This window comes from Centropristis striata, chromosome 2 (assembly GCF_030273125.1).
Source record: "Centropristis striata isolate RG_2023a ecotype Rhode Island chromosome 2, C.striata_1.0, whole genome shotgun sequence".
Lineage (NCBI taxonomy): Eukaryota > Metazoa > Chordata > Actinopteri > Perciformes > Serranidae > Centropristis > Centropristis striata.
Genome location: NC_081518.1, coordinates 28,665,326 through 28,677,636, shown reverse-complemented (window position 1 = coordinate 28,677,636; position 12,311 = coordinate 28,665,326). Strand labels below are relative to the sequence as shown.

The 12,311-nt window shown below is 36.6% G+C and overlaps 1 protein-coding gene across 1 annotated transcript; it reads left to right on the top strand.

Moving 5' to 3' along the window:
- The first annotated feature begins 5,454 nt into the window (after window positions 1–5,454).
- On the top strand, window positions 5,455–11,036 carry LOC131983389 (up-regulator of cell proliferation-like). The gene is made up of 2 exons (XM_059348113.1): window positions 5,455–5,491; window positions 6,373–11,036. Exons 1-2 carry the CDS (start codon window positions 5,455–5,457, stop codon window positions 11,034–11,036), a joined length of 4,701 nt encoding a protein of 1,566 aa, XP_059204096.1.
- The last annotated feature ends 1,275 nt before the right edge of the window (window positions 11,037–12,311 follow it).

The following is a 12,311-nucleotide window of genomic DNA, read 5'->3' as shown; positions in this document are numbered from 1 at the left end:
AAATTGGCAAAAGACTATAATTACTAACACAACTCACAATGTGCACCCTCACATTCGATCTAGTTTTCCTATTTATCTGTCAGTGCCAGTCTGGACTGCTTCTGGTTACACTCCCATCTTTGAGATAAATGCATTTTAATAGCACCAAAGCTTAATGAGTGACTGAGTGGATTTATTTGTTCTTTATAAAAAAAGATTTTTCGCATAGCTATGGATGAAAAGTTAAACAGATGGAACCTGTCTAAACATTTATTTTTACTGGGAACACCTGCCTCTTTCTGATCTGACTGTTAAAAAGACTCTATTCAAACCTGACTGCCGATAACGATCAGCGTCCGGTCAATTATGACATTTCAAACACTGACCCTTTCTTTATTTTATAAGTCGTTCAATTTGCTCAAACTCAGGAAATCCTTAATATGTATTCCAACATTACTTTTTAACTTTTATGTCTGTTAGCTAGGAACCAACATTACTTTTGTCATCTCACTGCAAAATAAATCCAACCTAACATTAAATGTTTAAATGGCCACTGGTTATTGTGGAAAGCTTTAATACTATATCTTTTACTATACTATACTGTTATGGATATCTAAAAAGTAATTACAAATAGGAGAGGGGTTCGATTAAATGTCTAAACAGCTTGTCATGTGTTTTGTCAGCGAAACTGAACTAATGTTAGGGTTGATCATAAGGCTCACAGTGGATAGAATCTGGTGACATTTTGTATGCTGTGCAAAAGAAACAGCCATACCAATTACTGTCTGAATCCCATCCCCCTCTGAACATCTGAAACAAATGTTTTCTTGTCATTATTGTTATTTTTTTACGGTCCTTGAATGGATCAACAGTTATGAAAGTTTCCATTAAAAGCAACCAAAACGAACCTTAAATGTTGATATTTGTGTTAGAATCTCTTTACTCTCCATGTGTCATTTAAATTTAAATTAAACTAAAATGTATTTAAAATAAAGTGTTTGCACTAACCAGATCCTGTTAAAAACATTAAATTCTGCTCCTCAGAGACACTGTGAAGGCATGATTGATTCTGCTGAGACCAACGGTCACGTGACAAATATTCACTGAAAATCTGTTTACACAGAGCAGAGAAGAGAGGACAGGAGTTCAATCTCGATAGCATGTGGAGACCCAATTTGTTTTGCAATATCCACGACACTTGTGGCCACTTGTTTTTTTTAAATACTTTATGTCATTCTAACTGTGTTATTCTGTACAATAGACATGTTTGACTAGTTCCCACTTCTAGCTATGATTGTGTTGATTCCATAGAGCTGCAGGATTTTATATTTTGCAGTGAAATACAAGGACACAGTAAGTAAAATGCAGATTTAAAGAACACAAAACGTCCTGACACATCTTGGGGCTCAGAGTAATCAATCAACACAACCTGGTGGAAAAGTGAAGGAGAAGCTAAAGTTAGGAGAGTTGAATATTTTCGGAAGTTTGCTTTTGGGATATACTTTGGCTAAAGTTAGGTAGGTATTAGGACTAGTATTAAAAATGTTTCATTATTCCTAAAGTGAAGTGTTTGGAGTCTAAGAAATTACAGTAACCACCAAAAAGAGAAAGTGAAAACTTTAACTACAGTTAATTTAATCCATTCATATATAATCTGTAAGACGTTGCCATCCAGTGGTTCCACTGCAAAACAGCATCCACAATACACACTGACTTCAACTACTACTCAGGCATCTCTCCTCTGTGTGTGTGTGTGTGTGTGTGTGTGTGTGTGTTGAATGTTAAATCTTCTCTTTGACCATATATGCAGAAAGAACTGTATTTACATTCAGTCGCTGCCTAGTTTGACCATTTGATCTGAGTTTTGTGAGTGTGAGGTGGGTCGGATGTCAGTCATCCTATCAAACACTCTGATTGGCCTGGCAGGGAACACAGCAGCTGAGGATCAGTCTAAATGACACAGTGGGTAGATTCAACTGCCAGAGCAAATAAAAATGAGCTTTGCAGAGTTGGCTGGTTTCCAGGTTAGAGGTCCAGATATCGGATCAGGACGCCTCCTAGGTGCTTTTCTTTGGGGGGTTATCCAGCTGCTAGGAGAACTTGAAGTAGACTCAAAACAGACTCTGGATAAACAGCAGAAAATGGATGGATGTTTGTTAGATGAAGTGAGACTCTCATTAAAGTTCACTGTAGTTAATAGCCGTATTACCTAGGGTTGAGATCTTAAAGGAAAGAAAACACACCACACTATTTTGTAAAAACAAATAAAAACAGACCAACTTGCTCATAAATGAGCCTGATGCACAAACCATGTTATTGTCTTTGTTTGTAGGAAATGCTTTTAAAGAGAATGAGAAAAACAAATCTGTCTGGCTGACAGAGGAGGATTCCTGTCAGCTTTGAGGAAGTCAAGAGGAAACGTGTCAATGATTTCTGAGAAATACATCGTCTATGAAAAAAAAGATGCTGGCGTTGATCCACATGGGTGTTAAAACCTGCTGGAGAGCATTCCGGCAGTTTGGCTATGCTGTTTACTTGGAGGGTGCTGGCAGTGACGTACTCACAGAAACATACGCCTGTTAACCCCAATTCAAACGTGTTTTAAATTTGCAGTTATGTGTTTACATTTAAACAGAGAGAGCTTAATGCACTGCAGCTTCAGAAAAAAGCAAATCAACAATATCGGAGCAAATGACAAAAAAAACATCTTCAACCCTTTAACAAAAAACAAAAACTGAAGAAACATTGCAAATAAATCAATCTGACAACACATATTTGATATAAACATGCTACAAACTCAGTCATGCCACTAATGTGGCATCATTCTTGCAAAACAAGAAATAAAAAAGTTTCTGCACCATTGTTATCAATAATAGTCATGGCTGTGTACATTTTTCTAAATAATTGAAAAATTCATGCTTTAACAAAAACAAATTGAACCCCTATTGCATCTCAATGTCTTATTAAAACTGTGTGGTTGGAAAGGCTGAAAAAATGTGGGTGTTTCCACAAAGCCAGACTGGTTTATGAACATTCACAAGTTGGCACATTGTCCGCAGTGAAACTCAGAAGGGAATAATTAAAGAAACCTGTAATTCTGGTGAATCAAATGCTTTCAGTTTCTGTATGTGCACTATAAATACATAGCTACAGAGGCGGCCCAGGAGTCTCGTGTCGACTGATATCAGGTGAGTTTCAGAGACACTTAATATGCTGGAGCCATTTTACTGTTTTTTACTTGATCAGAGTATTTATCCATAAAAATCATAATCAAGTGTTGATGATAAAACTGCATGTAACTGTATCCATCAATGACAGAGAGGAAACTTGTATGAAATGTTTAAATTCATCTGGTTTGATTATCTGACACTTTTCTGTAATCATCAAGAATACAATATTTGGTTTTGTGAAAATAACAGTGGTTCTGTATTTTATCCCCTCTAGGTTTCGAAAGCACCAGAAAGTTCAGAGAAAAGTCCGACCATGTCTTCACTGAACACACTTGGACAAGAGCTTGCAGGTACATTCATACTTATAATACTTATACTGACAAACAAATGCAAATGTATTAATCTCTTAATTTAAAAGAGGATATTGAAAATGATCTAGGCCATTAAAAACTTTTTTTAAATAATTATATAAAAGTCGAAAATTTAAAATACTCACCCACCACAGCATTTGAGTGGGTTCATGACGATGGTTGATAATGGTTTGCAGCTACATGTGATGAATTAGTGGTATAGGCAGTGTGTAGTGGTGCTGTTTGAAAACCTTGCTGATGCGACACAATTGGTAATATTGTGATTCGTCTGTGCTGTTCTTGTCAATGAAAGGTCTAATAATTGGTCGGGTGGACAGAAATTTTTGGCTAACCTCAGGAATGAATGTCTAAGCGTTCCAGAATGACTGATGTGTAAAACAGAACCTAGTGTATGACGAGCTTAACAAACCTGACAAAAGACTGTCTTCATGTATCTGTATTTTTGTGCCTACACACACAGTGTTAATAATGAAGCTATGCTGAATTTTACACATTGGGTCCTTATTCCTGGCTTGGTTATGCATTCAAACAAACAGAGCAGCAAAGTGGACAGATATCAACCATCGTTATTAAACATTAATGATTGATTATTTTTGAGCTCACACTCATAGATTACTTAAATTAAGTTTATACATGTACTTTGACATTTTAAAGTATGTGAAGTGTTAACTTTGGGAATCCACAGTTCTGAAATAAATGTCAATGTTATTATGTTGAGTCAAATGTTTTGACAAGGTCAATTTGCTTGCATTTGTTGGTTTCCGATGTCCTTTAGGTTGAGAATATTCTGTTATATTTACTAAAACAAGAATGGGTGATAATGGTGATGTGAAATTGTCTCAGAATATGAATATGTAATCCTGTGGTGAGAAAAAGAAAGAGTGAAGAGAGAGAGAGAGGGAGGGCAGAGCATGCAAAAAGAGAACAAGCAGGTGCGCAGGGCAGAAAGGAATTTACAGGCCAATAACAGAAAGAAGGGCGTGTGTGTCTTAACTAGGGATGGGCGTTTGGAAGAAACCTGCCAACTTGATTATCTATAACGTTAACGATCAATTAATAGATTAATCTGCATGCATACATGCGCAAAATAATATATATATATATTATATTTATATATACAGTACTATGCAAAAGCCTGTTTTGATGGACGCTTTTATTTTGAAAGGACAAAAAGAGACTTCCCGTCGATTGTAAAACTAAATCAAGTGAGATTAAACTTTAAAGATAACGTCAAGAAGTTTAATGTTTTATGTTTTAGCCCCCGAAGAGGGATGAGGTTAGTTTTCACAGGAATCTTCATATTTAAGATGTGTTTTGTGTTTAAGTTTTGGATGAAATTATACTCAGTAATTCATGCCAGCAAGGTTTGATACAGTAAGCTAGTTTTGCTCAAATTAATACTCTTGTATTTCACTGTGTTTCATAATTGTTATTGCAACTTTCAGTTTGTAAACTGTAGCTTTATCCAACTTGATTCTCAGCTCATTGGCTTATTGACGTATGGCTGCAGAACTGAACGATCGGCGTGTTTCAGTTCAGTGATACTGATACCAGTCAGATACAATAAAAAATGTAAAAATACACAGATCGACCAAATTCTTAACGACCATTAATCGATCATCGACTAATTATTCCCATCCCTAGTCTTAACCTCAGCTAAAATGATCCTACTGGTTTATGGAAAATATCAAAAGACGTGAGCTGTTTTATTTATGATGACCTATTCCCATATATGTATATTTTGTTTTTTTACTTGGTCTCAACGCTGTATTGGAGTTACTTAACTTTAACCGATCAAGTGCTTTATACTGAAAATCTATGCAACTACTGTATATCTGCTCAATGACAAACAGTTGTTCTGTGAAAGTAAAGGAGGATGTTTATTGGTGTCTTTAGGTTTCAGAGCAGAAGAAATTTGAAGGAGAAGTCAGATCATGTCTGCAATGAACACAGAAGGACAAGGACCTGCAGGTACACTCACACTTATGCACAGAATTGCTTATTTACACTTTGAACTTTTCAATGCAGAATACAAATGTATTTAAGGAGGGCCACAATTTAGTTTTGCATTAAGTCTGACAATGATCTAAGATAAACAACAAAAAATTGAGAACATTTGATCACCAAGAGTGTTGACATTTTAAACTTAAAGCCCACTTATTCAGCCGGGGATTTGATTAGGAATGGAATATAAATAAATACTATTTACATGATTTTATTTAATGACAAAAATAATAATTATTATTTTTATAATTATCATTTTATTATAATAATTATTATTAAAGACTTCATTTGTCTTCGTTTTTGTATTTTTATGTAATTTATCTGGACTTACTTTTATCTTTTTTATATAAGCAAAACCAATTCCAAGTGAGTTTGGACACTGTATCAAACATACATAAAAACAGAATGTATCAAATTTAGAATTCAGATATTTTCATATTTTATCATATCACTTGGAACATGTTTTATTTACATTTTGTGATTGTGACAGTGGTTTTAGATATACATTTTTTTCTATTATTATTAGTATTTCTTTATTTAGAACTTTTAAATCTATTTTAGTATAATCCTTTCCTGTCTTGTTTGTTGTCTTTCTTTTATGCTCTTTACTTGGTATCGACTTGTCAATCATCTGTGAAGCACTTTGAACTGTAATAACCTGTATGGATTGTGTTGCACAAGTGTGGTCGCATTTACGAAGCGATAAACACTCCACAGCATATTATTCTGATATTATTCTACAAGAAATGTAACTGTGTAAATCACACAAGCATACACACCTACATATAATCTAATTTCCTGTTGTTAAATTCTAAAAGTTATCTTATCTCTCTCTCTTTCTTTGACAGTCCTATTTAAATTTCTTTCCAAGCTTGGACTGGAGAAATTTTATCCCAACAAGCTCACTCTTCACTCTCTCTTGGAGATCAACAAAAACAGCACTTATGAAGATGCTGTTATATCGCTGGAGGAAATCCCATGGTATTTCATCAGAAAACTATTTAAAATTAATGCTGAATGTAGAAGATGTACACACTTATCAAACAACCATGAGGAAAACTATGATGAATTTGACATAGACCTCTACACTGCAGTTGACTCTGCAGAGGATAATAATGTTAATCCTCTCGACCTCATAACAGCACTCTTCCTATGTGCTGACAGCTTCCTGCAACAGGAAATGGCCCTCAAGATGTCAATGTGTCAGTTTTCTGTCCCACTGGTGTTGCCCTTTGGTAATAACAGTCAGAGTACCCTGATGCTGTGGGCTCTGAGGGACATCGTCAAAGAGTGGTGTCCACATGATTTGTCTGAAACAAAAGGGTTTGTTGAAGACAACATTATCCAGGCAAATATACCATTCTACTCATTTGTGAGGCTGAAAAACTGCAGTTTATCCAAGTCCCAGATTCTGAATCATGTGCTCAGCTGCGGCCAGCAGAATCACAACATCTTCATACACAGAGATATGGAAGGAGGAACACTTAAAAGAAACATTGCAAATGGTTTGGTGGAGGTTTGCTGGTCTCTCCCCAGTGGAAGACAAAAGCTCGACATATTTCCAGAACCAATTGCTTTTGCCAATTTGCGAGGAGACATTTGTGAGTCGATGACACAATTCAGTTTTCTTTATCAAGCGTCAAATGCTACCTTTGTATTCCTGGACAAAATTGAAGAAAATGAGCACAAGATTCTGACTTCTCTTCAAGATGTGAAATCCAAACTGTTCTTGGTTGTTAATCACAAGGGTGGGAATGCTAGAGAGGATATGATGTCCGTGAAGACTCTACTGAAAGAACTGGATTTACCAAACACCAATGTTAAAACTAAAGACCCAAGAGTAAATGTTGCAGAGTTCTCAAACAAACTTGGTGCAACCATCAAGGCATCCCTCATGAATGTAAAAACCGTGTTAAGTATTGAAAATATGCTTGATAAAGCTGTTGAACTTGGTTTGTCTGTGGACGAAAGCAAAACTGAAACACAAAAGAAAGCAGCTGGGGAGATCATGGCCGGTATTGGGGTGAGGAGTATACCACACTACAAGAAACAACAACTTCCTTTGCAAGGAGATGACTGGAAAAAGTTATCACAGTTAGAGAAGAAAGAATGCAGGATGAAGGACACTGGTACCTCAGGCCTTGAAGAGTATAAATCTCAGTTACAGGCAGAAAAACAAAAAATTAGAGAGAATCTAAGCAAACAAAAAATGTCAAAAGGAATGAAGAGTTTTATTGAAACCTTATCCACAAGTGACAAAGAGAAAAGAGATTTCTTTCTTAAGTGGATGAAATTCAAGTTCAATACACATTCACGAGACAAGCTGACTGTGCTGCGTAACAAATTTAAAGAGCAATGCAAGACTAAAGATGCAAAACTCATTGCAGAGCTGGATCAGGCTTTGGTGGACAGTTCTTTAGGAATAGAGCATTACATGAGAGAGATGGGACTGATCTATGAGGTTTCCTTGCACTCACCGAACTCTGCTGATAAAATGTCTCACCTCCCTGGTTTGGCAGCTGAAATGCTGTTGGATGGATATCCTTTAGAGCTCTTAGATGGAGATGCTTCCAACATCCCAGAGAGATGGGTGACAGATGTGCTCATGGAGCTTCACAAGAAGGTTGGAGAGAAGAGCAGACTGTTGGTACTGACTGTGTTGGGTGTTCAAAGTAGCGGGAAGTCAACACTCCTCAACACAATGTTTGGTGTGCAATTTGCAGTCAGCAGTGGCAGATGCACAAGAGGAGCCTTCATGCTCTTCCTCAAAGTTGGAGAGGACATAAAACGTGACTTAAATGTTGACTTTATACTTCTCATTGACACAGAAGGTCTGAAATCTCCTGATTTGGCACAGCTAGATGACAGTTACGAGCATGACAACCAGCTGGCAACCTTTGTCATTGGTTTAAGTGATGTCACCATTATCAACATCGCAATGGAGAATGCAACCGAAATGAAAGATGTCCTGCAAATCACAGCTCATGCATTTCTGAGAATGAAGCAAATTGGAAAAAAGCCAGTTTGTCATTTTGTGCACCAGAATGTTGCTGGAGTCTCAGCTCACTCCAAGAGTATGACCGAAAGACAACATCTCTTGGACCAGCTCAATGAAATGACTCAAATTGCAGCTGAAATGGAAAGGCAGCCGGCCATAAAGGCATTTACAGATGTGCTGGACTATGACATAGAAAAAAACAACTGGAACATCCCAGGACTCTGGCATGGGACCCCACCAATGGCACCAGTGAACACAGGTTACAGCGAGGCTGTAGCAGAGTTCAAGAAAAACCTTTTGGAAACCTTGAAAAGTAAAGAAAAAGATGAAGTCTCAGAGATTCCAGAGTTTCTGGCATGGATGAGAAGTCTCTGGAAAGCAGTTAAATATGAGAACTTCATCTTCAGTTTCAGAAACACCCTTGTGGCTCATGCATACGACAACCTTTGCAAAGAATTCAGCCAATGGGAATGGGAGTTCAGAAAAGAGATTCTCTGCTGGCAGACAGCAGCAGAGTTAGAAATCTTAAATGACAACGAATCTCAGGTGGAAACCTGGAGTGGACTGGTTGCATCCAAAAAATCAGAGGTGTCCGAAAAAATAGAAAGACAACAAATAACAATGAAAAAGAAACTCAACGACTACTACAAAAGGAAAGACAGACGTGTAAATTTGATAGAGAAATATAAAATTGACTTTCTCAGCAGTATCAACAGTCTGGCAAAAGAAATCCAACATTCCGTGTGTACTAAGCTGGATTGTGTCCTAGATCTAAAAATAGGTTCAAAAAAGGTTCAGGACATACAGAGGAAATACAGAAGCGAGATTGAAGAGCAGGTCATGAAGCTCCTGAGTGACTGCAAAGACTCCACACGGTCTGATGAACAGCTGACACAAGAGTTTGAGAAGATGTGGGCTCAAGCCACTGGAAATGTACCTCACCTAAAAGAACGAGATATACCTGCATGCATTCTCAGCCAATTGAGAAAAAATGTCTCAAATCTGAATGTAAATGAGATCCTGCAAAACATTGATGAGCTGAAGGAAATAGGGAAGGATCCATTTAAGACCAGAGGTGACCATGTTGATTCCTTTACAAAGAAGTTTCAATATCTGTGGGGGGGAGATTTACAAAGATTTGCAGACAGTGTCATTGAGATATCCACAAAGTTTGTTCTTGATAAAACAAAGACAACTGGAGATTACCATGACTCTTTCACAAGGGAACTCCTGGAGAAAATAGATGACTCCCTTAAACAGAGCTACAAGCGCTACAAAACAAATACACAGTTTGAGATTGACCTGAAACTTCACATTTGTGGCATTGCTGCGAGGGGATTCCTAAAAATGCACAAAAAATTCATGTCGGACAATGACTCTCGAATTCAGCTGGAGAAGTACAAGACTCAATATCTGTCAGACTTTCTTGATCTATACAAACAGAGAGATCACAGCCAGCGCAAAGCAGCTGATTTTGTTAGATGTTGCATCAAACCTGCCGTTAAAGACTACATCAGCAGATCTCTGGGAATAGACATTGTGGATGAAATTTTGACAAGTTGCCATTCAGCAGAGTACAGTTCAAGGTCCTTTTTCCAGTACAACATTCAGAAAGAGTTGCTGCAAAAGGAAAACTTTGAGAATTTTATTGAATACATCTTGACATATGAAATGTATGTTAAGGATTGGATATTTGACCACATCTTGAAAAAAATGTCAGAGGGCAAAACCTTGTGCAAACTGAAGACTAAGAGTCTGCAAGTCATAGTTTACAAAATAACAGAAGCAATAGAACAGGCTTCAAAGACAAAGGATGGCAATCTGCTGCAAGATAACAACGAAAGCATCACAGAGCTCATCAACAACATGCGCAAATACCTGATCAAAGACATCTCCATATCAGTGGAGGCTGAAAAAACCACCCTGTTTCAAATCCAAAGCACATGTCATCCATTTATCAACAGCCTCAAGTCCTCAATACAAGACTTGAAAAAACAACTCAATGAGGAATTTTCCAACGCTGATGACATAACTGAAACACTAAACAAGATTCCAAACAAACCACAAGATGAGCTTTTCAAGCGGGTGTTTGGCTGTGGACAACAATGTCCATTTTGTTATGTTCCTTGTGAGGCAGGAGGCAAAGAACACAAGCAACATCATGCAGCTGTGCATCGGCCACAAGGTCTTGGTAGTTTCATGAATTCAGAGAACCGCAAGCTGGTAGAAACACTGTGTACAACAGATGTGCACAGTGATACGGAATTCAGTACTCGAGAAACAGATGATGAGTGGCATCCTTACAAGGATTACACCACATACTATCCAGACTGGCACATTCCTCCTGACACCACCATCGAAGCATCTGACTACTGGAAATATATCCTGGTTCGCTACAATTACAGATTTGCTCAAGAATACGAAGCAAAACCAGCTGATGTTCCAGATGCCTGGAGGAAAATCACAAAGGAACAAGCACTGAAGGGATTAAAAGTGGCCTTCAACATAAAGTGAACAACATACAACCCTCATTAAACAACATTTAAACATGGAAGAATTTTTTCACATACAACACCAAAAGGAAATGGAGACTGAATGCATAAAGGCAGAACAATCAGTTAGTTGAAGACAGATTATTCCTGTTAAAATTATTAACTTGGACGCACCATGATGTTTTTTTTATATTTTTAAGAGTCAATACTAAACTGAGGACTAAACAATGAGCTCCACAAGTTGCAGAGAAACTGAAAAGCTAGAAATAGTTGTTAGCCTTTAAAACATCTTCAATAATATATATATATTTTGTTTTTATTTCTTTAAGATCACAAATGGCCCTCTAACAAAATGACTGTGTGCACAAAAATGATAAAGAAGATGATAATACACTACATGGTTTTTGCTTTGTTTTATTTTACCTTTATTTTCATATACCTATATTTGATTTGTGATCATTCAAATTTGCTTCTGTAGGCTTACTGAGTGGTGCACACAATTACGATCCTTACCACAAAAAACCCAGTGATGTACTTCAAAGGCTACAAGAGATATGTTACTTCAGTTTTGCCATTTATGTTTTTTGAGTACAACTCTATTTTTTATTTGTGCATAATTTACATGGCTATATGCATTAAAAACAGTGTCCACAATAATGGTAATGTCACTGATACTGAGACCACGTGGGAAAAAACATGTTTTGCAATAGATGTGTTTTTTGGCTATATCTCTGTATTTCTATTAGTTCTTTTTTTTTTTTTTGGCTTTGCATTTTAACCTGTATACACAATACTTATAATGTCACTGGTAATGAGAAATTACTGCAAAGACCACTTAGGGAAACAATTCTTTGTCATGGATATGTTTTTTAACTACAACTTTATTTATATTTTTATTTGTTCTCCTTTAGTGTCTATATACATTATAAACTGTGTGCACAATAATAATGTCAATGACATCAAAGATTTACTACAAAGACCATGTTGGGAAGGGTTTTGTTATGGATATGTCAGCATGGCTCTTTCAGTGTTTTTTGAAAAAACATGTTCTGCAAAAGAAAATAAGAAAGACAAAACTATGTGTATTTGATAGCAGTCAGCGAATAACAAATATTGATACAAATGACTTTGGTGCTGACTTGCTTTGTTTGTTTTTTATTTTTAAGCACTTACATTTTTTTATGTTTTACTATTTTTAAATAATACTGTTAATCAAACTAACATCGTAACTAGCATGCACAAAATGATGATGTTGACCTTTGTAATATGATGTGATGAGATTATATTTTACTTATTT